Source organism: Protopterus annectens, chromosome 10.part0, assembly GCF_019279795.1.
Source record: "Protopterus annectens isolate FY-2018-M chromosome 10.part0, PAN1.0, whole genome shotgun sequence".
NCBI classification, from domain to species: domain Eukaryota; kingdom Metazoa; phylum Chordata; order Ceratodontiformes; family Protopteridae; genus Protopterus; species Protopterus annectens.
Window position 1 is genome coordinate 1,408,054,309 of NC_056744.1, and position 25,589 is coordinate 1,408,079,897.

Consider the following 25,589-nt stretch of genomic DNA (forward strand, 5'->3'; position numbering starts at 1 on the left):
GCGATCGCCACTGGTCGTTTTCTGGTAGCAATGCACATTCCGGGTCGGGCCAACATTCTAGAGGACAGGCTTAGCAGGTCCATTCTGATGCCTTATGAATGGTCTCTGAACCCTTCAGTGGAGGAGCAGATCTTCCTCAGGTGAGATCGTCCTTGCTGCGATCTCTTCATGTCTCCTTCCAATGCACAGTGCTGCAAGTTCTTCACCCTGTGCCCCACTCAGGAGGATGCCCCCAGAGACACTCTCATTCATGGTTGGCCACCCAGTCTCCTCTGCCCTTGATTTCCAAGTTTCTGCAGAAAGCTCGCAGGCTGGGGAACACAGTCATCCTCATTGCCCCATTCTGGCCTCACCAAGTCTGATTCCCATCCCTACAGTCTCACTCAGTAGTTCCACCATGGACTCAGCATCCAGTTCCAGATGATCCAGTTCCAGATCTTATTTCTCACCTCTTGGGGATACCGCATCCATATCTGGTCAGTCTGAAGCTCATGGCAAAGCTGCTCCAGTTCTCATGATCATCAGGACTCCTGGTTTATCTTCCTTGGTTAAGGAGATTTTGGTTGTGGCTCACACTCTGTCCACCAGAAGAGTCTATCGCTCTTTCTATCAAAGTGCCTTACATGATCTTCCACAAGGATCTTTTTTGCCAAAGGTGGCCTCTGAAGCAAACATAAACTAAACTATCAACCTGCCAGTACTTTTTCCAAATTTTCTAAACAGGGGAGAATATAGATTGCATTTGTTAGATGTACATAGACAACTATGTTTCTACCTTCACAGGACTAAATCCTTCAGAAAATCTGACCAGTTATTTGTTCTTATGCTAAACCTTTTTTGGGCAAACCAGTTTCCAAAGTTACACTTGCTAGATGGATAACCAAATGCTAGGGCTTATCTAGCTAAGGGGCTGTCTCCGCCATGTCAGGTAAAAGCACACTCTACCAGGTATATGGCTACCTAGGTGGCATTCTGGTCCAGGGTCTCTCTAGATGACATTTGTTCTGCTGCTACATGGTCCTCATCTCATGTCTTCATTTCTCACTATAAGCTGGACATCATTTCCAGAGGTAGGCCTTCATTTGGCTCCGCCATACTCTGGAATATCCTTCCATGAGGGCCTCCCAGGTGTGAGTAGCTGGGGGCTCTGTCCCAAAGGCTGAAGACGAAATGAAATGAACTACTTCAGATAAAGAAGTTATGTACTCATCATAACTTTCCCTCTGAGTAGTTGTACTTCATTTGTCTTCAACCATCCCCCCTCCTTCCCCCTGCCTTTTCACTATTATCCTGACCATGTGTAAGAAAGTGCTTTGTCACAAAAGGCTCCTTATGTTCCTTGGCTCAGGAATTTTTTGGACTGTCAGCAGTGGTAAGGCCTTATTGGGTTGAGTGTGTGTTTATTGTCAGCAGCAAACTCGATCTGAAGGGAGGAAGAAGACAGGACATTATGGGTAGGGGGAGGAGCTGAGAGCTCAGATCAATGATACTAGCTAAGTGGCCATGTCAGACCCATGCCAGATCCGAAGCCCAAAGGTTGAAGACAAATGAAGTACAACTACTCAGATGGAACGTTATGGTGAGTACATAACTTAGTTTTAAATGTAAATGCTGATCTATCAACAGGTATTGTTTGAGCTTCAGTTTTTAGGTCAACCACAGCCCTGTTCATTGGAGGTACATTCACTAGATATTATCAAAATTCATCATTATTTTCATTCCAGTACCATTTCTGTGTCTTCAAGAGCCCCTTAGCCCTACTTTCCTGGCAAGAAGGCATGCCTATCCCCTGACCGGGCACACAAGTTCCCGTTTTATGATCCATAATAGTATCCTTCTTTTTAATCACATGTAATCTGGCCATCCATAGCCATGCTTCACGTAATCACTTTTTTCTAACATAATTTCGCCAGTTTGTTATCATGGTTATGTTCACCTGTGCCATTTTACTATAGAATTAAGGACATGGCCATCCTATCCTATTCTGTCAGATTGGGTTTAACAATATTTATTTTAAATCCTGTGTGTTAATAATGTTTAATGTTTTAGGGTACACCGGTACATTTATCACCTGTGATGATTTTCAGCACCCATGTGAGAATCACTCTTTTCCTTGCCTTTTTGGGTAGTTTTAAATTATTTTTTCTGAACCAGAATGATAACATTCTTTTTAATCACATGCACCCTGTCCATCCATATCCACTTTCCACTTAATTATTTTTTTCTTCCCATAATTTGACCATTTTTTATCACAGTTATGGTCACTCTAGCATGTTACACTAGTGTTAAGGAAGTGGTCATCCTATCCTGTCCCATCAGATTGGGTTTAACAACATTTCTTTTTAGCATTATATATTAATAATGTTTAACATTTTAGATATGTTGCTACATTTGATCACCTGTGATTATTTTAAACCCCACTGTGCGAGGCATCCTTGTCCTCAACATTTTGGGTAGGTTTAAATTATATTAAAATTATTTTTGCATCTCTCCCCTCCCAGCTGATGGGGACATTATAGTGCTGATATAGATGTGGTATGACCTCACATACCTGTTAGCTACTTTATGCTGGTTTACCTCTATTCCATTTTTAGCAGGCCACTCTCCCATTATTTAGTATTTTTTGGATTGGTTTCCTGCCAGTATGTTCTGGCATCTTTATGAGCCGCAAACCCCATGGTCCCAGCAATGTTAACATTTGGTAACCCCACTTGTATACATGCTCTCCACTTTTAGATATTACTCATTAGAATTTGTTTGATTTTTCCCATTTGGCCTGGCAGTATCTCCCATCTTCATCACAAGCTCAGAGTCTCTTGGTTACTGTAAGGAGACATAGTCTAACCCACCCATACACATGCACTTCCCCAACACTCAGTTTACCAATAATTTCTCATGTAGAGTGTCCGTCTACAGCCACACTTGTCTTTTCCGTTGATTATTTTCTTAGTTGTGTCTTTCGGCTTTTCCCAGTTAGGAGTCACCACAGCGGAACTCCGGTCCGCTAATGATTGGCAGTAGATTTTTACGTGCCGAGTTGCCGGCCCTGACGCACAACCTTCAACGAAGGTACGCCCATTCACGCATGTCTCCGCACAGAAGACGCTCTAGCTGAGAATCAAACAGGACAACGTCTTACTGTGAGGCGACAACACTACCGCAGCACCACCACTGCAGTTCTGATTATTTTCTTAGTATGCCCTTATATTGTATAAAGAAGCTCCCATTTTAAGCCATCCTTTTAGATCATGGCCACTGTCACTAGTTTTCGCAGCTTCTTAAGCAACAAGGATGAGTGTTAGACTGGGTGTGTGAGCCTTGGTTATTTGCAACCCCCATACTTGGTTAAATTGCCAGCCATTTGTGTGGCATGCATAGCCTGAACATACACTTTGGTGAAGCAGCTGGACCAATTATCCTGCCAAATTACTGGCAGTCGTAAACTTTCCTGGCTAGTTCCATGACTACTTACACCCTAGTTTTTATGAGATCTGTAATTCTGGATGACAAGACAGCTTTTATGGATAACTGGGCACTGCCTTTAGGATTAGTATTAGATGTAGGGGTCTATATTACATGATCAAAGTTTCAAAACTTTGAATCTGATATGGTCGGCACCATATGATCGAAGTCTTGAAACTTTGAAAATGTAGTAAAAACACAACAAACTACACAAATAAACCATTTAAATGCTCTATGCAGGGGGGCAAACTCCCCTGCACCCCCCACACCCTCCCGTTACTTAAATATACCAACTTTGAGATTGCACTACAGTGCAAAAAAGGGAACTCTTCCCTTCCCGCGCTGTATGGAGATCTTCATTAAAAGATCTGAAGTTTCAAGACTTCGATCATTTGGTGTCGACCATATCAGATTTGAAGTTTTGAAACTTTGTTCTTCTGATATAGACCCAGATGTAGGCAAGCTATAATACCCTACCCTTAGGGTGCGGTGATTTCATAGCTACCCAGAGCCTTGGTAACACTGTGATTCTTAGAGTCTGAATAAAGTTTAACAAATATGTTCTGCTCAACAACACCAAGATGGTATTCGGTGATTTAGTTGTTTATTAACTACATTTTCTAATGTGGATCTGGTCACGGATCTGCTGAAGCTTTTGGAGAAAGCACAACTAAATACAAATGCTTTTTCCTTCTCCCTTCCAGCATGTTTTATAATCTGTTACAAAGAATCCCCCATACATAAACGTAAATGTTTAACATCTGTTTGTATTTTAACATACTGAATATTGGGGTATTACTACATATATATGTTTGTTGCTTGTTTCTTGTGATGTGATTTCTTCCACCTCTTGATCCTCATTAAAACATTTGATGTTCATCGTGTTTCACTGTTGCAGTTATTACACTAGGGTTATCCTGCTGGCAGGCTACCCTCAGTCGGCCTGAATTCCAAAGTCCTGGTCCGGCATCGGTTGCTATCGCCTCTTCCCTGACGTCAGTGTGCCAGGGGTATATAAGATGCAGCCGACACCATTTTCTTCCATCTTTCTTGCCGTGTGGTGCCCGAAGCAAAAGCATTTCACAAGTGACGGTCGGCCGACTCCTGAGATTTTCGAAATCGAATTTCAGAACCAAAGTCTTTAATAAAGCTAAGTACGCCATTGGGGAAACTTTTTCTTGCTCCAGACCGATGTCAGTAAAAGTTAACAATTGTATTTCTTGTGGGAAGCAAATACCTCATAAGGATTTTCACTCTTACTGTATTCCTTGCCTAGGCCCTGACCACGACATTGCTAGTTGTCGGTTTTGTGCTAGATTTAACCAACGCACTATTAAGCGTCGGTTTGATTTTGCTTTACATTACTTTGGCCATTGGTTTAACTACATAATGCCGTCGGAACAACGATGACCGGAATTAAAAAAAAAACGCAAAGACAAAGAAAAGGACAGGCTTCCGAGGTCCAAAACCGAAAACGGAGCCTCTTCTAGGCCAGTCGCCGGTTCTCAGTGAGGCACTTTCGCAGCACCTGACACCCACTACCTCAGAGCCACAGGCCGCCTCCGACTCCCACGTGGAGACAACTAGGACTTTGGAAACTCAAGGTATTGGGCCTATGGAGACTATTCCCTCAGATGAGTCCGGAGCCGATGAGCAGGCATCGGCTTCTGAGGGTGTTTTCAGACCTTCACAGCTTACTATCAAGTCTACTTCAGCAGCCAAGGCAAAGTCTAAAACACCATTAAAGACAAAGAAACAAGTACAGCATTCTCCTGAACAGTCATCCATGCCAAATAAACAGATGCTTAAAATGGCCGAGGACCTAATTACTCTGATCAGGGGTTCCCATCCCCCTCCTGATAAAAGGCCTAGGCAAGACACTGACTATGACTCCTCTGACCAGGTTTCTATTTCCTCTGATTCCTCTTCAGAACAGGGATATTCTCTTCCTCCCTATAAGGACTCTGATGCTGAAGAATCTATCCCTTCAGCCTCTCCTCCTGAGGATTACTCTTTTGGGGAAACCCTGCACACCATGAGGGAGCATTTCCATTGGGAGAGCCAGGATTATTCAGAATCCAAGAAAAGGCTCAGAGACTTTCTTTTACTGCCTTAGCACAGGCCCCTTGCTATTCCCCCTGTACTAGATATTGTTGATGATGTTTTTTCTGTATCCAGTTCGTCTTCTGATTCATTACCCCTTGCACTAGTTAAGCCAGATAGGTACTACAGGGTCCCAGACACTCATAAATTTCTTTATAAAAACCCTGCTGCTGACCCAGAAACAATTTCTCAGGGTCCCAAAGGGGTCAAGGCTTCCACTGCAAAAAACCCTGTTCCCTCTGATAGGGATTCTGGAGCTCTGGATAGATGGGGGAAAAAGTTTACACTTCTGCTACTTTAGCTGTAAGGGCTTTAAACTGCCAGTTTCACATGCTTAAATATCAGCAATACCTAATGTCTTTGCTAAAACAGAAAATGCTTACAAGCTTAGAATGTCCAGACAATAAAGAAATGCTGGATTTATTGCATGCAGTTGAACAAGTGGGAAAGCATACTCTGCAATTTGGTTTTGATTCATTAGAGGCTTCTTGCAGAGCCGCAGTTACAGGCTCTGTCATTCGAAGGAAAGCTTGGTTAAAAGAACAGTTTACCTGATCATGTTAAAGCAAAATTATTGGATGCTCCACTACAGCATGAAACTTTGTTTGGTGTTAAGGCTGAGGAGGTGTTAAAGAAAATGAAGGATAAAGCAAAATCAATGCAGACAGTAAAGGATTTCTTACAGGTTCAGCCACCTAGATTTAGCAGGAACTGGCCTTCTAAAAATTGGTCCTTTCCAGTGTCAGACAGGCCACAAAGAGGCTGATACAGATGCCCAAGAGGCAGATCTCAGCCACAAGGCTCATACAGACCTAAACAATGGGGTGCTTCAGCCCCCAAAGGCGGAGAAGACAAATCACAGCCTTATAGGAAACAGTCCCAATGACTTCCCTACAAGCACCCTTAGGGGGAAAACTAGCACTTTTCTCACAAAATTGGCACATGATCACCCAGGATAAATGGGTACTGAATATTGTTTCTCAGGGTTACAGGTTCCACTTTCACACCCTACCAAGGTCAAAAGGTATGCCAGACCTGCCACAAAACCAATAGGTAGAGGCACAAAAACAAATTTCTGCTCTCATGGACATGAGAGCAATTCAAAAAGTACCACAGCAAGAACAGGGACAAGGATTTTACTCAAGACTTTTCTTGGTACCCAGAAAGGACAAAGCCTGGAGACCAATACTGGACCTGTCAATTCTAAATACTTTCCTGGATGTTCCAAAATTCAAAATGTTGACACTGCAGCAACTTCTACACATGCTGGGCAAAAAGGCTTGGCTAGTTACTTTGGACCTCAAAGAGGCATACCTGCATTTCCCAATCAGACAATCTTGCAGAAGATACCTCAGATTCATAGCTGGCTCAATGCATTATCAATTCTCTGCACTGCTCTTTGGCTTATCTACTGCACCCAGGGTCTTGACAAAATGCCTGGCACCAGTAATTGCATTTTGCAGACAAAGAGGAATTCAAATATATCCCTACTTGGACGACTGCCTTATTCAAGCAGAGAGCAAGAACATTCTACTAAAGCATCTGGTGTTTGTAAAAGAATTACTAATTTGCCTAGGGTACACAGTAAACGAAAAGAAATCAAAACTAGTGCCCTCTCAAGAGATAATATTCCTGGGTGCAAGTTTAAACACAACTGCCCAGATGGCTTATCTCACGCCAGACAAACAAAGGCAACTGATTCATTACTTTCAAATGATGGCAACAAAGACCCAGCTACCTGCAAGAAAAATTCTGCAGGCTTTGGGCTACATGGCATCTTGCATTCTGCTAATTCCATATGCAAGACTGCATATGAGGAAGCTACAATGGTACCTAAAAGTGTTTGGACTCAACATTGCCACAGCCTGGAAACAATAATAACTCTTATTCCCTGCCTGCAACAGGAGTTTTGATGGTGGGCACTGGCCTGTCACCACAACAAAGGACAGCCTTTCACTTTACCCACAGCCAGACAGACAGTAACAACAGATGCATCGGATTATGCCTGGGGGGCACACATGGCAGGAAAATGTATTCAGGGCACGTGGCCCATGGACCAAATGCATCTTCACATCAATCAGAAAGAGATGCTAGCTGTACAGAATGCCCTGACAGCCTTCAAGGATCTGCTGCATCCAGGACAACTACTACTAAAGACGGACAATACTACAGTTATGTGGTACATAAGCAAGGGAGCACACATTCCTACCCCCTCTGCAGGCAAGCCATGACTTTGTGGAACACAGCACTGACCTATCAAGTACATCTGCAGGCACAATTCCTGCCAGGAAAGTGAAATACTCTGGCAGATGAACTAAGCGGAAACCTCATGGACCCTCACGAGTGGAAACTAAATCCACAGGTTTTCAGCATGATAACAAGGAAATGGGGATGCCCAGACATAGCTCTCTTTGCCTCCCCTCACAACTACCAACTACAGAGATTCTGCACAAGTACTTATCACTCACAAGCATGGAAAGTGGATGCTCTATCTTTCAGCTGGAAAAGCCTAGCAGTTTATGCCTTTCCACCACTGCCTCTCCTTCCCAAGGTGCTCATAAAAGTCAGACAAGAGAAGCCAAAAATGATTCTGATTTCCCCAGACTGGCCACGCCAGCACTGGTACCCAATCCTAAAGAGCTTGTCTCAAGGCCCAGCCTGGACCTTACCTCTAATTTCTCATCTTCTGACAAAACAAAAAAAATCAGATCCTGCACAGCCAACTCAGAACCTTAAATCTGGCTGCATGGCGAATAATATTGCCACTCAGTACACACCTCTCTCTAAAGCTGTTATGGATGTCATTTTGGAAGCCAGGAGGCTCAGCACCAGGAAATCTTATGCAGAAAAATGGAAGTGATTCTGTGCTTGGAACCAGGCACAAGGTCTTGAACCACTTGTTCCAAATATCCCTCAGATTTTGCAATACCTAACTGAGATGCTGGACAAAGGCCTATCCTTCTCATCAATTAAGATCCATGCCTCTGCCATTTCAGCTCATTACAATACGGAACCTCCTATTTTCTCTCATCCACTGCTAAAACAGTACCTCAGAGGGGCAAAAAACGTAAGACCCCCAAGGAGAGCACCAATACCTACATGGGACCTCAACTTTGTCTTAGAAAAGCTCACACTACCTCCTTTTGAGCCAGCCAGCACAGCTGACATAAAATTTTTATCATGGAAAACATCTCTGCTCCTAGCAATAACTTCAGCAAGAAGAGTCTTAGAGTTACAGGCATTAATGGCAGTGGAACCTTTTATCATCTTTCATCCGGACAGGGTTTCTCTAAGGACAAACACAACATTTATGCCAAAGGTAGTATCCAGTGTGGCTCTTAACCAAACCATTCATTTGCCAACATTTTATCCAAATCCCCAGAATAAAGGGGAGAAACTTCTGCACTCTTTGGACATACACAGGCAGCTACGCTTCTACTTGGACAAAACAAAAGCTTTCAGAAAAACTGAGCAACTGTTTGTAGCCTATGCTGCAGGATCACAAGGAAAGGCTGTCTCAAAGCAGACTATTTCAAAATGGATAGGACACTGTATTCATTTCTGCTATGCACAGCATGGCAAGTCAGTGCCTAAGAATATTAGGCCACATTCTACCAGGGCAGCAGCCACTTCAGCAGCTTTTCTCAGAGGGGTACCAACCAAGGAAATTTTGGAGGCTGCAACTTGGAGATCAGTGCACACTTTTACCAAGCATTATCACTTACCTCTTTATTCTAAATCCGGAGCAGGCTTTGCCACTGCAGTTCTGCAGGGCCTCATAGCCACTCCTAATCCTTTTTAGACCCAGCCGCCCTATCTCAGCTTTGGGATTCAACCCAAGTGTAATGACTGCAACAGTGAAACACGATGAACACAGTACAGTTGTGTACCTACCATAAATGTAAATATTCGAGTGTATTCACTGTTGCAGTCCAGGTTACCCACCCTCCATCCCCCTTTCTTTGCTGGGACTTATCTATACTTCTCTATCCTATTGCAACCTATGTGGTATATTTGCTTGTAGATGAAGGTATTGTGTTTATTTCACTGCATGTTTTTATAAGCAATATATATTGCTTACCTTCTTGGGGGCACCTGACATCTAGGGCAAGAAAAATTGAAGAAAATGGCGTTGGCTGCATCTTATATACCCCTGGTGCACTGACGTCAGGGAAGAGGCGACAGCAACCGATGCCGGACCAGGACTTTGGAATTCAGGCCGACTGAGGGTAGCCTGCCAGCAGGATAACCCTAGTGTAATGACTGCAACAGTGAATACACACGAACATCTATATTTATGGTAGGTACACAACTGTACTTTCAGCCCACCTTGGGCCCACATTCTCAAAAGGTACACTGGCTAACCTCTGATCCAATCAGAAAAGGCCACATGTGTAACTCCCCCCTGCCAAAAGGTTTATAAAATTAGCAGCATTTCACACAGTGAACTTACTGAGAAGCACTTATCAATCCTGTCTGAAGAACTGAAATAAATGACTGAAAGCAAAATTGATGTCTCTAGAGGAATGCTTATTTATATCTCTATTTTCCATTGCAGGTTTAATTCTTTCACTCAGTTAAACACTTCATGGCATCCCCCAACAGAATTATTCATTTTTTTCCAAAATAAAAAAAAAAAAAAAAAAAAAAAAAAACATGTCAATTTCCTAATATCATTGCATAACATAAAATGCTTAAATAAGGCATTGTTTCCGTCCATTGGGTCATAAGAGGTTACTAGGCTAGTGGCCCTAGAGCCTTTTTAAGACTAGCCATTTACGCCCCAGTTTTTCCAATTATCAATGCCCATGGGCTAGAATGGCTTTAGTATATGCCTGTGCCTTAGGGCATCTACAAACTGCCCCAGGCCATAAGGGTCACAGGTGACAAGCCATGGGTGAATTTATGAATTCCCATTCATTGGTCTAAATTACATTTGAAAAGGCTTAGGGACATGAATGGGGAGTCTGTTACAGGAAAGGGGTAATCTGAGAGAGACATAATTGTCCCTCCAACATGTTTTGTTTATGTCACAGACGAGGTTTAGATCCTTAGACCAGGTAATTCCAGTGTTGTTTGTTTTGCAAATGTGTAGTAGATCCATCAGGATTGGATCAGAGATTGCCTTGTAGGCTGTGCTGTCTGGAGGAGACTGAGTACAAGAGCTTTGAGGCAGTCCACATAGGATATAATATTTACACCCCTATAAACTTTTAGTAAGGAACCTCTGTGGCCATTCCAGCTATTGCAAATGTCTGGTCAGGTACATGCTGAAGGGTGCATTGTATGTGATTATTGGTCTAATGAGGACTGAGTGTAGTGGGACTGTGATCTCCTTTGATCTGGAAGGCATGCAAATTGTAAGTTGTGCCACGTAGATGGATTTTCTCACTACCACAGACACATAGTGATCAAAGTGTTACTGTCAACCTGAGTTCCCAAGTCCCTTACCACTGGGTCTACACTTAGGGGAGGGTTATCAATGTTGTAATTTGCAGGAGTGGTCATCTCCCCAAAGGGTATAATTATGCTTTTTTTTTTTTTGCATTGAATTTTAGGTTATAGTTCTGGCACCTGGACGATAGCCACATCTTCATCTTTGGGGGATTCAGTGATTACACCCAGCCTGCAGTTGTCAGCACATTTGGTCAGCCAAAGGGCCTCTGCAGTTGCCTTGACTTCAATACAGAGCTCTGTGGGACACCACTACTAACAGGCCTCTTGGTAAAGGTGGATTCCCCCATCCTAACGTTCCTGTCTGTGAGACATTTGGCTGCCCATCAGGTGACATAAGGATTTATGTCTAAATTTGAGAGTTTTGTCTATAATACCTATTGTAACAAATGCCTTTGCCAGCTCAAGGTAGGCAGTATGTACCATTGTGTCCTTGTCCATGGTTGTAGTGACCTTCTCAAAGAAGTCCACAAAGTTTACTAGCATGACCTGCCCTTGACCTAACCAATCTGGGATGGTCCAGAGTTTGAAGATTTTTCTGTCTTTGTCTATCAGGTCATGATAATTCTTTCATTGGCTTTGCATACAAGATTAGTCAAACTTATGGATCTATAGTTCCCTGGGTCTGTTGATGGTCTGCCTTTCTGTAGAGGGATGACTGTTGCAAGCCCCCATTTCTAAAGGACAAAGCCTGTCTGAAGGCTGTGGTTGAAAAGAGACTCTAGTGGGCCTGTCAGATCGTGTTTCCAACTATTTATGAGGCATCCTGTGATACTATCAGGTTCTTATATGGAATATTTTTAGCTCTGGAGAGTGCATTAAGGACCTTTTGTTTAATAACAGTTGAGGAGAAATGGTAGAGGGTATTTCCTGGGGGAAAATGGGAATGATAGGGGGTGAAATTAAAGCTAGATATATCGGCTGGCAAATTTATTATATCACCTGAATCGATTTTGGGTGTTTCCTTTAAGATTGTATACGTAACTAAAAAATGCCTTATGGTTATCCTTAGCCTGTGAGTCTATTTTTGCCTCAAGGTTGGCTTTGATGTATTTGATTAGTACCTTGAGTTGTTTGTTGAGACAGATAAGCGAGTTTTTTGTCTTTTAGATATGGCCCTTCCTATTTTTGAGCAGGAATTTCTTTATTTCTTTTTCTGTACAACCTATTAATAATATTTGTGGTCCATCAGAGGGGATGTTTTTGGAGTTATTTCATTTGGTATTGCTGTTTCTGTGCAGCTATTTACACACTCATGCATGTTTTGCATAAACACTTCCACATAGGCCACAGTATTTTCTGAGGTTTTTTGAGAGGGGGAGCTTGGAATTTGACTATGCCATTGCTTAATGGAAGGTATGTAGCACTGGAAAAGTTCTTAAAGGTTCTGGGGTTTGCTGGGAGTTCAGCCTTTATATTTATTTTAAGGATGATCTCTTTGTGATCTGATCTGACCTTTAGGAACATTACACAAGGGGTGCAACTTTTCTACACTCCCTAGTAGGTTTGAAGACTTGCTGTACTAGGGTGTTTGCATTGACAAAATCTAGGAATCTTTGGACGTGCATATTAGTGGCTGTGTATGCATCCCGGTTTATAGTGGGGTAGTTGAAATTACTCATAAATATGGTATTGTGCTGAACTGTGAGTGACTCCAGTACATTCAAGCACTTGGTATGATTATCTTGGGTCATATACATGGACCTATAGCTAGCAAGGATATGGTATCGGACTTCACCTAAGGTTAGTTGGAGATGGAGTAGCTCGAGTGTGTCATATTGTTTGACCAATCTTGAGGTATGCTTACTTTTTATGTAGATTAGGTTCATAGGAGGTTGCTAAGCTAATTGCCCTAGGGCCTTTACAAGTCTAACCATGTAAAAAAACCTGTATACCCTAACTGGCCATAGTTAGATGATCATTGTTAGAGTGATTCTATGATCAGCACCGACTGCCCCTGTCCATGAGGGTCATAGATTCTACCACCAGGGTGTAATTACGGTTACCCATCCAATTGTCAAGGTTGTGCTTAAATAGGGTCATTGAGGAGCTGTGCTTCACATGAAGCGGGAGCTTATTCCTGGGGAGCAGCAGTCTCTGGGAGATGTATCTCTCTCTCCTTCATGTTCTGTTAATGTCACAGTGTAGGTTAAGTTCTCTGTAGCGAGTGACTCTTGTCCCATTTGATTTGCGGATGTGCAGCATTTCCATTAGGGCAGAGTCAAAGACTGCTCTGTAGGCTAGGCACAGGCCACCACTCAGCAGCCTGCATGATACAGACTACAGTGACAGGGCTTTCAGTTTTTCCATGTAGGTCATGTTTTGGAGACCGTGGATTCTCTTGGTTAGAAACCTCTGTGATCTCTCCAGTTGCTGCAGGTGTCTGGTGAGGTACATATACAAAGGAGCATTGTACTGAATTAGTGGTCTCATAAGGGTCGAGTACAGTGGAGGTATGACCTCCTTGGTCTTGGATGCAATGCTGTTATTTATGAGATATGCAGTGTAGGAGGCTTTCCTTACCACTATGGACACATGATGATCAAAGTTTAGATTGCTATCTGTGATGCCTCTGCATTGGCCCAGTAATCAAGGAGCCTCAAGCCTCAACACTAGCACCACTGAGGGACATACACATTGGGAGGATGACAAGTACATACACAGTAAAGTACAATTTCCCTTAAGAGCACACAAAGATCACAGACAGTCTGGGGCTGGTGTCTCCCTCTTTCTCCAGATCCCCAGTAAGACTCCCCACTGGCACAGCTATATGATTAAGATCTCAGCCGAGTGGCCAATTTAAGACCTCCAGCGCCCTCTCTGTCCAGCCAGTGCTTCATATTCCATGTAGCTGACACACACACACACACACTTGGAGATTTGATTGATATACAAGCATACACACACACACACACACACACATACACCTGGGAAATCCTGGCACAGGTTTACTAGCTGTGCCCCCTTCTGCCCAGACTATAAGGTAGTACCAACTGCCACCAACCACCATTACTTATCAGCTACTATTAAGGCCCTTACCAAAGGGTACCCTTTATTATCCAAATGGTAAGTGTGACCAAGACTTGAAGGCTATTTGGGAGTGGCCTGTAGAGTGTCACCAAATACATATGCAAGTACTCTAAGAGCTTAAATATCTCTAAACAAATCAGCCAGATTTACAAGTTTTAAATATATTTTATTATTTATTATTAAATATATTATTAAATATATTTAATAATAAATAATGAAAGAACATGACAATGTTGAATAACTCAACACAGTGACTGCAGAGTTCAGAATCACAGGCAATATTTTAAAACAACATTGCAGGACAGTCTCAAATAAATACAGAAAACATCTAAACTAATATTTACTATATTACCATCTATGTCTAAGAGACACTTTTCACTTGTTACTTACTATTAGCGAGACGCAGGCAGAAGTGCTGAAGATTGATGTTTCTAGTTCCAAAGACAAATACAAAATGCAAAGACGTAGTCTCTGAGATTGATGAGTTTTTAAATTAATAATTATAATACACATTACTGCTGGGTTACCTGGGTGACATCACTACCTATGATTTCAGTTCCCAGGCTAAACAGATACTTAGAATTTAGCACCTCTGTGTCAAAAATACTACTCTCTCAGAAGTTTGCCTAGAACTGGAAGTCATAAAACAGTTAAACAGTTTTACATTTAAAACCTGTAATTATTTCTGTTTCCAGACAGTAGAAAGAACGTCTAGCTGTAAACATCCTGTCTTCATGCTGAGATAAACACAGTTGTAAAACTCAACACTTATTTTCTCAGAGTTTGCAAGTTAACTTTGTATGTTCCAGCTTCTACTTTGAAAACACACATTTGCACAGGCATATAGTTTATGCACATTTCTGCTCCTTTCCAACAGGGTACACTGTGGTTACATTCTTGAAGCTCAGTACATAACATACAGTTCAACACACACACTTCTGCACCAATAGTTTAATATCCACATAACATATAGTTTTCTTACATTTGTAAGACAAGCATACAAATCATATTAATATTCACAAATGATATAGAATTATTTACAAAATTCCAGCTAGCAGCCTCACACTATCAACCTGTGTTCACAAGTGTCACACCACTGGGTTTGAGTTAGAGGGGTGCTATCTATATTGTAATTAGCAGGGGCTACTTCTTTGCCAAAGAGGATAATGAGGCATTTTTTTTTTTGCATTTAGTTTTAGTCTGTGGTTTTAGCACCAATCATTTGTCTGTGTCAGTCCCTTCTGTAATGTGTTAACATCGTTGGGGGACTTTATGACTGCACCCAGTTTACAGTCATATGCAAACTTGGTAAGCCACAGGCCATCTACTTTTGCCTGAACTTCAGAGAAATAGATTCCAAACAGTAGAGGGCCCAGTACAGATCCTTGTGGTACACCGTTGGTAACTGGCCAGCTGGTGGAAGTGAACTCACCAACTCTGACAGTGTGCATTCTGATGGGTAATCTAGTGACATATGGGTTAATCCCCAGCTGGGAGAGTTTCTCAATGATCCCTGGATGGGTAATTAGGTCAAACACCTTGGCTAAATCAAGGTAGGTGGTATATACTGCTTTCCCCTCATCCAGGGCTTTGGTGACATTCTCAAAGAAGTGTACCAGGTTTTATAAGCAAGATCTAGCCTTGATAAAACTAAACTTGGTTGAGTCAAGTGTTTGAAGGTCACCTACACCCTGGTTGATAAGGTCCATGATGATTCCTTCCATGGCCTTGCAGATAATGCTGGTCAAGCTAATGGGTCTGTAGTTCCCAGGGTTGGTTGATGGACCCCCTTTATGCAAGGGGATTACTGTTGCTGTTCTCCACTCCACTGGCATAAAAACAGTGCTCAGGCCGTGGTTAAAGAGAGTGCTAAGTGGTTCCACTATGTCTTGTTTTAGATTATTTAGTAATCAGCCTGGGATTTTATCTGTTCCCATACAGGCTGTATTTTTGACCTTGGAGAGCACTTGTATGACCTGTTCTTTGGAGATGCTCTGTAGAGGACTGGTGTCAGGAATGCTATGGCATATGGCTGGTGGGAGCACGGGGTGAAGTATTCATCAAAACTGTCAGAAAGCAGGTTGGCAATTTCTTCAGGTTTTGGCTGAATGGTGTCATCCACTGTAAGTTCAGCACACAGCTGGGCATTCCCTTTTAGTTTTCAGACATAGCTAAAAAATGCTTTATGATTGTCTTTAGCTAGGAATGCTAATTTAGTCTAGTAACTAGCTTTAGAGGACTTTACAAAGTTTCTGATTTGCTTGTTTAAGCTGTGGAGGGCAATCTTCCTTTGCAGAGTAAGTTCCCTCTTGTTCTTAGATATCAGTTTCTTTCTTTTGTTACATAACTTATTTATACTTGCAGTTGACCAGGGTGGATTGTTTTTTCAAGAGAACCTGGCATTAGTCCTGTCAAGCACAGCCAAGTCAGTACATTTGTTTAAGTGGATGTATAGGGCATTTGTGTACTCCTCTGCATAGGAGTCATTGTTGACTGTGTTAGCAGGGGCTTTGATACCTTTTATGCCATGACTTAGAAGGCTGTAATTTGCTTTGGAGAAATTTTTCAGTTTTTTTGCTCCTGTGGTGGTGTCAGGTCTGATGTTTACTTCAAATGAGACAGATTTATGGTCTTACTTAACCAGGGAGAGCAACACAGTGGGGATAGTGCATTGACCCCCCTGCCCTTGTTGGTGAGTACTAGGTCTAGGACAATTGAGCCCCTTGTTGGGGGTGCAGAATAACTGTTCCAGGGCATTTGTATTCCAGGAACCACAACAGCGATCATGTTTGTGCTTGTGTAAGTTGCCCAATTAATGGACGGGTAGTTGAAGTCTCCCATGACCACGGTGTTAGGCTGTATACTGAGCGACTCTTGCAAGTCCAGGTAGGTGGTGTGTTTCTTTTGGTTCATGGTGGGAGACTTGTAGGTAGCTATAACATGGTATAGTATTTTACCTATACTTATTCAACCTGGAATAGCCCCAAGAGAGTTGTACTCTTTCACCAGTCTCAAGGTGTATTTGTATTTAATGAAAATAGATACACCTCCAGCTTGCTTTTTTCACATTAATTTTGGAGTCTAAATGTATGAAAGGCATTGTAGTCTTGTATGGCCGGGTTGCTCTTTGCAGCCTTGAACCAAGTCTCAGTGACTGCACAAATGTCAGCATCTTCCAAGATGAGGAGTGCATCCAGGGAGTGCAGTTTTCTTTTTAGGCAGTAGATTTTTTTTTGTCAGAATTTTTGTTATTTTGACATAGCTTGCAAAAGATACTAGCATCTTTGCCAGTATCCAAAAGCCTAAAGGAGCCAGGTAAAGGCCATCTCTGACGAAGCTTCATAGTCTGTGTACCATGTCTTCCCAGGCTGATAGATACTGTATCCCCTTGGAGTGAAACCAGAAGCTAAACCAATTATTGAAATCAATCATTTTCTGTCTGTATTGTGGTATCATCCTAGGTGAAGGTGGACTATTGCTTAGGGTTAGGGATGTACCTGCCTGGGACACATAATCTGAGAGTTCTATCATGTCTGTCTTCATATAGTTCAGAGAGGTACATCTCAAGTCATTCAGTCCAACATGCACGATGACAGAGTTGTAATAGTAATTGCTGCTGAGTGACTTGAGTGTATGTGTGACTTGACAGATTCTGGCACCTGACAGGCAACTGACCATGATCTTCTCCTTGTCCAACCTGGTGAGGGGGACATCTGTGTGTCTCACTACTGAGTCACCCATGACCAGGACATTTGGTTTTGAGGTGTTTTGCTTTAAGGGCTTAATTGCTGAGACACTGATATGTGTATTGTTATGTGTAATAGTGGATTCTGTTTGTCTACCAGTATGTATGGGTTTTGTGTGCTTAGGAGGTCTCTGGTCCTTTGGTAGGCTCTTGGTGAGTACCTCCAATATATGGGTTTATGTGTCCTGACTATCTTGTATAAGAGGAGAGGTGTCTGTGTGCTGACAACCTGTTTGATGTCTTGTTTATTGTTACATGAAAGGACTGATTCAAGTTTCATGGTATAGTTAACATTTCTCATATACTATATTTATTTTAGGAACAGGTGGTTGTCAGTATACATAAGGCAATTGCTTCATTGCCTCAGAATGCCCATGTCAATCAGGCTGGCAGGAGAAGTGTTGGGAAACTGACTGTCCATAGTAGCAGGTAATTCCTAAGTGCTGGTTTGTGAGAGGGCAAATTAAATCAGCTATTGCTCTGGGATTAACGAGGGGACTTACTCTATAGAAGATCAGGGATGAAAAGTGGGGTGACTATGTTCAGTGCTCATCTGAGTTGCCTACAGTGCAGAAGTGTGCAGCTGAGTTGCCCAAAGAGCAGCAGGGAAGCCTGGGAGGGTTTCACTGACTGGAGTCTAGGGAAAAAACGTGTTTCCAGGCATGTAGAAGGCACCCCTATCCCCTGTTGTGCAGTGTGCAGCTACACACAAATGCAAGACTTACATGCAGGCAAAATTAAACAGTTTAAACTAATCTACCAATAGGAAATCACATAATGATCCTTCCTCCAGCAATCACCAGCTCAGACAAGGCTATATCCGTACTCTTTTGCCACAAGGTTGCAGGGAAGCCCTTCTTAATGTGTGATGGCTGGATTTCAGTTCAAGTGTATGAAAAACAGGCTAGATTCAGCAAGTCTGGCTCCAGTCTATTCTAACTAAGAAATATTTAAGTGCAAAAGAAGTGCAGGGGCAAACAGTAAAAGACAGTCAAAAAGGCAGAAATTAACACTGTAAAACAGTAAAATACAGATGAAAAACTGCAGATCATACTCAAAATAAGCTTAAATTCTTGTTCTTAGATTTGTATGGCTTGGATTCAAGCAGAAACACTCTGGACCAGTGGCAAAGGATGTCAAAAGCAGTGCAGCTCTGGTTAATTGAGATTGATACACCTCCACCCCTTGTCCTTTCTTGTGTGACAGTTGGTTTAAATATTTGGAAGGCATTATTGCTTTGTACTGCCAGGGTGCTTTCTGTGGCTTTAAACTATGTCTCAGTAACTGTTTAGATTGCCAACACTCCCCAGGGTGGTGAGTGCCACACTCTGAGTAATTGTGCACTCTGTCTTACCAATTTAAAAGGCAGAGCTTGAGTCACAAAGGGACTCACAGACCACCATTTTGGTCTTACAGTTAAATCTGTCAGATAAGATAAAAAAAAATCATGACAAGAAATTGGTATGTTACAGTGGGTTTTAACCACTGTCCTGTGAATAATTTATGTTTTCACATTGTTTGTGTTTAAACAAGAAAGGAACATCAGAAATATAATCTAAGTTGTACATATGTCAGATGTCTGGAAGAATGACATGATGTGTGGCATGTAATAAATGTAGTTATATTCTCAAGGGGACTGTTGAAATGCTGAACATTTGGGGAAAGTCTTTTATTGTCCAGGCCGATTTAACTGTAAGGCCAAAATGGTGGTCTGTGAGATCCTTGTGACTCTATGTGGTCCTTGTGACTCCTGCTCTGCCTTTTACAGTGATACAGAAGAACACACACACACACGCACACACACTCTACAGCAGTAGAATTTGTGCTTCAATAGATACAGTCATTCTTAAAATGGCAATGATATGCAGTTGTCTTAAAGTGGCAATGGCTATAATACATATTCACAGGAAGCATGTACATACTTAAGCACCTGTACATTAGTAACCACACTAGTTGTAGATAGAAATGGATCCCTAAGTACAATCTGCCAACCTTAGTTAAACAAAACATGAAGTAAGATAAGATAAAATATGTATTATATTTTCTCTTGCAAGATAGCATATGATGAGCAGGACACAGTGGTATCACAAAACTGTCTGCAGCCAATTCACAGATTCCCTAGAGACTCTGATTATACTTCCCCTTAAAAAAGAAAAGCAATCATATGAACAGATTTAAGCAAGCAATGTATTGGAATGACCCTCCTATTTCCAACCAGGAAAGTAACAGCAGATTCTTCAGATTACACATCAGGAGCCCATTTTAACAGTGTGTTAAGTTTAGGGTAGCTGGTGTCAGGAAGAATGGTCTCTTCACATTAACCTGAAAGAAATGTAACATTCTACAGGACATTTGACAGCTTTTCAGGCCAACTATAGCCCACTTAACCTTCAAAACAAAAGGGAAATGTATATTTCCAACTTTTCAGATATTGTGCACTAATTTTTCTTTTTCTTGTGGAATTACTTTAATGCCAGCTACCCTGGACTTTGCACCAGTGATCTGGGGGCAACTTTAGATGGTACAGAATTCCAGTATTTGTCTTCTGGCAAGCTTAAGTTGCTTTGCACAAATTGCTGTACAGCACAATCTGAAGAGGCAACCTGCAGGTTTAATTATAAAGTTCTGGTTTTAAGACATCAGGCCTCATAGTCTGGGTCTACTCTTCTGTTAAGGAACTGCTGGTTCCCAACAGGACCTCTTGCCTTCTTTTCTCAAGTAGATACAGTCCTGCTAGCTATTCTCAGGTTATGTTTGGAATAATCTACACATAAATCATTTTTGTTTCAGTCTTGTAAACTATAGAGTACCCTTAAACAGTGGAGCACTCTTAAGTACTTAAGGTGTTGACTGTATTACTTTATTTATTTATTTATATTACATTTATTTATTTTACATTTGTTGACCGGGCTAGTCTAGCTGGATATATGTCCATTTTCAGTAGAGGCCCAGGGAGAAAAGCTCCACTAGTAACACTAAACAGTAATAAAAAAGCAGTCATAACTCTAGACAAGATAATAAAGGGTTACAAAACAACACTAAAAAGCAGTAATAACACAAGTAAATAAAAACAAAAAAAAAATTCCAAATATTGGCATAGAGGATAAAACAACTCATTTTACAGTATGATAAAAGAGATAATTTACAGTAGATTATACACGATGTTTCCATAGGCAGTTCATTGAAGTTTCCAAGATTGAGATTTCTGCTTTCATAGGTAGTAAGCAGAGTTAATTTATTAAACGAGATAGGATCTTAGAGATAACAATAGAGAGGACTACAGAATTGATCAGGGTTGCTGCAGGGGCATAGCCAATGAGATCTGAGGTGTCTTTTGAGATTTTGTTTAAAGAGGGGTAGGGAGGTACGTGAAGTGAGTTCATTAAGTAGTAGGTTCCAGTTTTTTCCAGCAGTGTTTGAGAACAGAGAACTTTAAGAGATCCTATAAGACTTCAGGTTTTCATAAAGCTTATTTTAATATAAACCTTTTATCTGATTAAGTTTGACTACAAGTTAGTTTTGTGTCTTAAATCATAAGCAAATAATTTTACTATATATTTATTCTTTTTCTTTTTTGTATTTTACTAGGCCCATGTGTAGACTCATCAAATGTATTTATTTTGATTTGAACAATTCTTTACTATATACATGTATTTGATTTGTATTTTAAATCTTAAGGAAATGGCTTTACTATGTATTTATTCTCTTTTTTTATCTGTTTTATATTTTATATAGGACCTGTGTATAGGCTTATCAAACACATTTATTATGATATGAAGAAAACTACTGTATCTCTGTCACACCCATTATAACAGTAAATTAAGAAATAATGACTGCTGGAGAAGATGCAGTGGTCTTTCCTCTCTTGTTTGAAGATAGTTGTATAATAGTTTTATGTATTCCCTAATCCTGACATAGGTGAGGGGAGTTGCATGACAAAATGTTATAGTACATAAGCACACTAAGCTGTGAATTAATTAGAAAACAATTTAAATTTAGTCTTACAAAATTAAGAAATAGCAATTTTTGCAGGAGCTTGACCCCATGTGCCCTGTATTACAGGAGGCTGCAACTGCCATACTTCTGTTATTGATGTATGCTAACTCCAAGATCATTGTACTTCAGGTTAAGGGGAATTCTCCAAGATACAGCAATCTCAGACTTGGTAAATCCTTAAATAGAATTCTACTTTTAAATGTGCACTTTAAACTTTGAACCCATATCTGCTCCAAACAGCTGTCTTACTCCTGTGGTGGGAATCCAACTCATATCTGGTCACAGAAATTTAAGAATAAATGAGGAAACCTGCATTTTATCTACCATATGCATGTCAAAGCATGTAACATCATTTATGCATTTCTTTACCATATGCATACCGAAGCACATCATTTTCATTTATTTGTTTATTTATTTTTGTTTGTTTATGTCAGAAGAAAAAATTCAAACGAGTCACATCTGCCTCAGGTGATGAAAAAACTTCTTTATTAGAAGCTAACCAGATTACACAGCATATTGGCCAAGATGATCTCCTCTGGTCAACTTGTTTACTGACATCAACTTTTATACTGCAAGCAAAACAACTTTTGGTTACATTTCTGACCGTTGACAGTTGGCTATGAAAAACACCTGTGATAAACATGTTTATCACAAATCACCTCAAACCAACAGTTAGTACAAAATGTTCAAGAAGTACAGAATGTTCAGTTCAACAATGGTAGCTCAAATTTTCCAGGACACACAGCCTGCTTCAGTAACTTAACTCTTACTCGGCCGTGTGTCCTTATCCCAGGCTTCACTGAGCTATAACCAAATCTCTTTATTCTGAAATGCAGAAAACAAATATTCAGGTTTATAAGCAATGCTGCATTTTGTTCACAGATGAGGCCCATCTTTGATAGGCATATCCCAACAAATAACATGTTCACTTTGCAAGCAGAGGAAAAAGACAAATAACAGTATGTTTTTAAAACTTTTTCTCTTAACAGTTTAGTGGGAGAATCGATTGATCTACAGAGTGTCCATTTCAGCTACAGCTTGAGCATGTCTGCACACAAAAAATATACAATAAAGGTAGCAATATCATACACTCAGAGTAAGGCAGTCTAAGTAGAGAAGCATTTAATATTCTCACAAGAAGATGTTTGATTGCATACACATGTGTCATGGGACTTAACTGCGAGGACATTTCCATAAAGAATTATGAGGTAATTTGAGCCCCAAAATGGACTACTTGCTGCAAAAGTGTCTCTCCTGAAGACTTGCTTATTTTGCACTTCACACAACTGTACTGTATTACATATGCTAGATATTTTGAAATAAGCTTTGCTTTTATCTGTAAAGGTACACATCACAATTATTGCAATGGACAGTATAGGCCAATAACAGTGAGGTTACTTTTGCATAGATCAAACAAGCCGATCATAAGACATTGCTAATTAATTTTCAGATTATTTATTTCGTTATTTCTATTTGTTAACCGGGTTACAGCAGTGAGCCACAGAGACCTTTTTCAGGCATATCCCAGGAGATTTGATGGGTTAAGTGACTTACTCAGGGTCACAGAGTTAGGTAAAGGGAGAATGAGGGAATCAAAACCTGGACTACCAAAAGCAGTTTGTTAATTTATAGACATAATCCTTTATGCAGATTGCCAGATATAACGGAATATGTGTTATAAAGTATTTCAAGCATAAATATGGATCTGAAAAAAGGTTGAAACAGTTGAAAAGTTTGAATGAAATGTAGCTACAGTAAGCATAGTGGAAAAGAGGTTTACAATAATCAAGGCATGAGGAGCTGAAAAAGATTGTGCATGTTTATGGAAAAGGATGCTGGAAGTCCTGAAGGTAGAAAGGAAGGTAAGCAGAAGATCTGTAATAAGTAACAGAAATCAAGGGCGAAAAGTACAGCAGGTTTTGGCATATGATAGTTAAGAAAAAAAGAATTAAGTATGTGGTGATTTGTAGTAACACTGATGTTAATAAGAACTTCTGAAAATGCTTATTAAATGTTATCATCAGTAAAAATATATAAAAATGTAATAATTCCAATTAATTTCAAACAGGTGACTTTGCCAAAGATTGACTCAAGCGGGGAATACAATCCAGTTGTTATGAGCATCAGAGATGACCAAGGTAATTTGATTTAAAGTATGAGCCATGCATGTTTCTTTAGACAGTTTAAAACTCAATTTTACCCTATAAACATACCAATTATTTAAAAAAGTAATCAGAAATTTGTATTTCAGACATTAGTGATACTAAATAAATTCTAAGAATGTTGCTAGTCTGTATTCCCCATTTCTTAAAGAGTGTCTGACACTTGTTTGTATTATTCTGCAGTAGTAACAACTTGGAGCTCAGAATGCTGCCTTGCCATATATTTCATAAAACATTTTCTTGTGAAGAAAGTAGGTCCTTTTGTGCTCTGTTTTTAAAGAGTGTCCTCTCTCTGGAATATTCTTAGACCTGCAGCCTTTTGGCATATTATGAGAACTGAAATATGTAAACAGGACAAGAATAGTTCACTGGTATCAGGACACCATCTATAGTAATACATGGGCTACTAGAGTTTTCTGCTTATCACAGCCACAAAAGACCTCTACTATATTAAAAAACTAAATTGTCAGCTAGATATTGTAAGTAGACTTTTACTTGATGTTGAATATATGATGCGATAATATTAAAACCACAAAATAAATAATTGTCTTCACATTTGAAGACAAAAGTTGATTTTGCTTAGTCAGAAAGCTCATACTTATCAGGGATCCTCCCTGGATAGTGATACGTAAAGACAGTCTAGGTGGAAAAGTGAACTCTCAGTACATCATATCTATCCTACCACTGGTCAGGAACATATCTTTGTCTATAATTAATTTGGACTTCATTCTGGTTTATCAGAAGACAACCTTGTGTCCAAATAATTCAAGTGGTTAATTTATATATGTATTGCTTTTATTTATATTTCATGTCCAGCTAGGTTGTGTCCCTTTATTAGTGGAAGTCTAGGGAGACTTGATCAATTTAGTCCAATAAAAAGCAGGTACATTAGATCATACAGTAATACTAAAAGAATGTATATCACATATGCAATTTTGATTATTATCTAAAACGGTACTGCTGACTGTGATATAACTATAATTCAACATGTTATTTAAATAATTCATTAGTAATAATGGATAGTTTAGCGAGCACAAAAGATAAAACATAAGATAACAGAAAAAGGTCAACAAAATAAATAAGTACTATGTAACAACTAGACAACTGCAGTAGAGGTGACAGTCAAAAAAAATAGTTTTACAACTCCAAGTACCAGAAAATCTCTGACATCACTTGTGGCAAAACAGAGTTACAGCTAACAGGAAGTACTAAAATATAATTATCAGGTGTTGTAGATATTTCCTTTCTAAACCTTCACATCAGAATCACAAACTTTGAAATGTTCTCTCTGCAGCTTTGGTTACCTGTCATTCCACCTCTCATTTTTCTAGTAACGGTAGATTTAAAAGTTAGTTATCACCTTATCACCAGTCCTCATAGAGTTCAGATACTTTTTGCACCTTTCTGAGTCTGGTTTACATTTTCAGATGTCCTTCATGGATGCATCTGCAGTCATAACAAGGTGTTGTCTGTCGCCAGCAGCGCCCCCAGTCGGCAGGGGATTCCAAAAAGTCGGGTCGGCTGATGATGTCGACTCCACCCGACGTCATCTCTGTTGGTCTTCGGGAAGCAAGCATCAGCCCATTTCATTTCCCCAGTCTTTTCTTTCTTGCGCCGCTTGCGCAGAAGCTGTTAGC

The 25,589-nt window shown here is 40.5% G+C and overlaps 1 protein-coding gene across 1 annotated transcript in view; it reads left to right on the forward strand.

Annotated features, from left to right (window-relative positions):
- LOC122814288 (dynein axonemal intermediate chain 3-like) overlaps positions 1–25,589 on the forward strand; it is a 948,661-nt gene that overhangs the window by 428,903 nt on the left and 494,169 nt on the right. Inside the window, exon 6 of the mRNA XM_044086878.1 lies at positions 23,859–23,928. Coding sequence (XP_043942813.1) covers positions 23,859–23,928 — 70 coding nt within the window. The remainder of the gene's footprint in view (positions 1–23,858; positions 23,929–25,589) is intronic.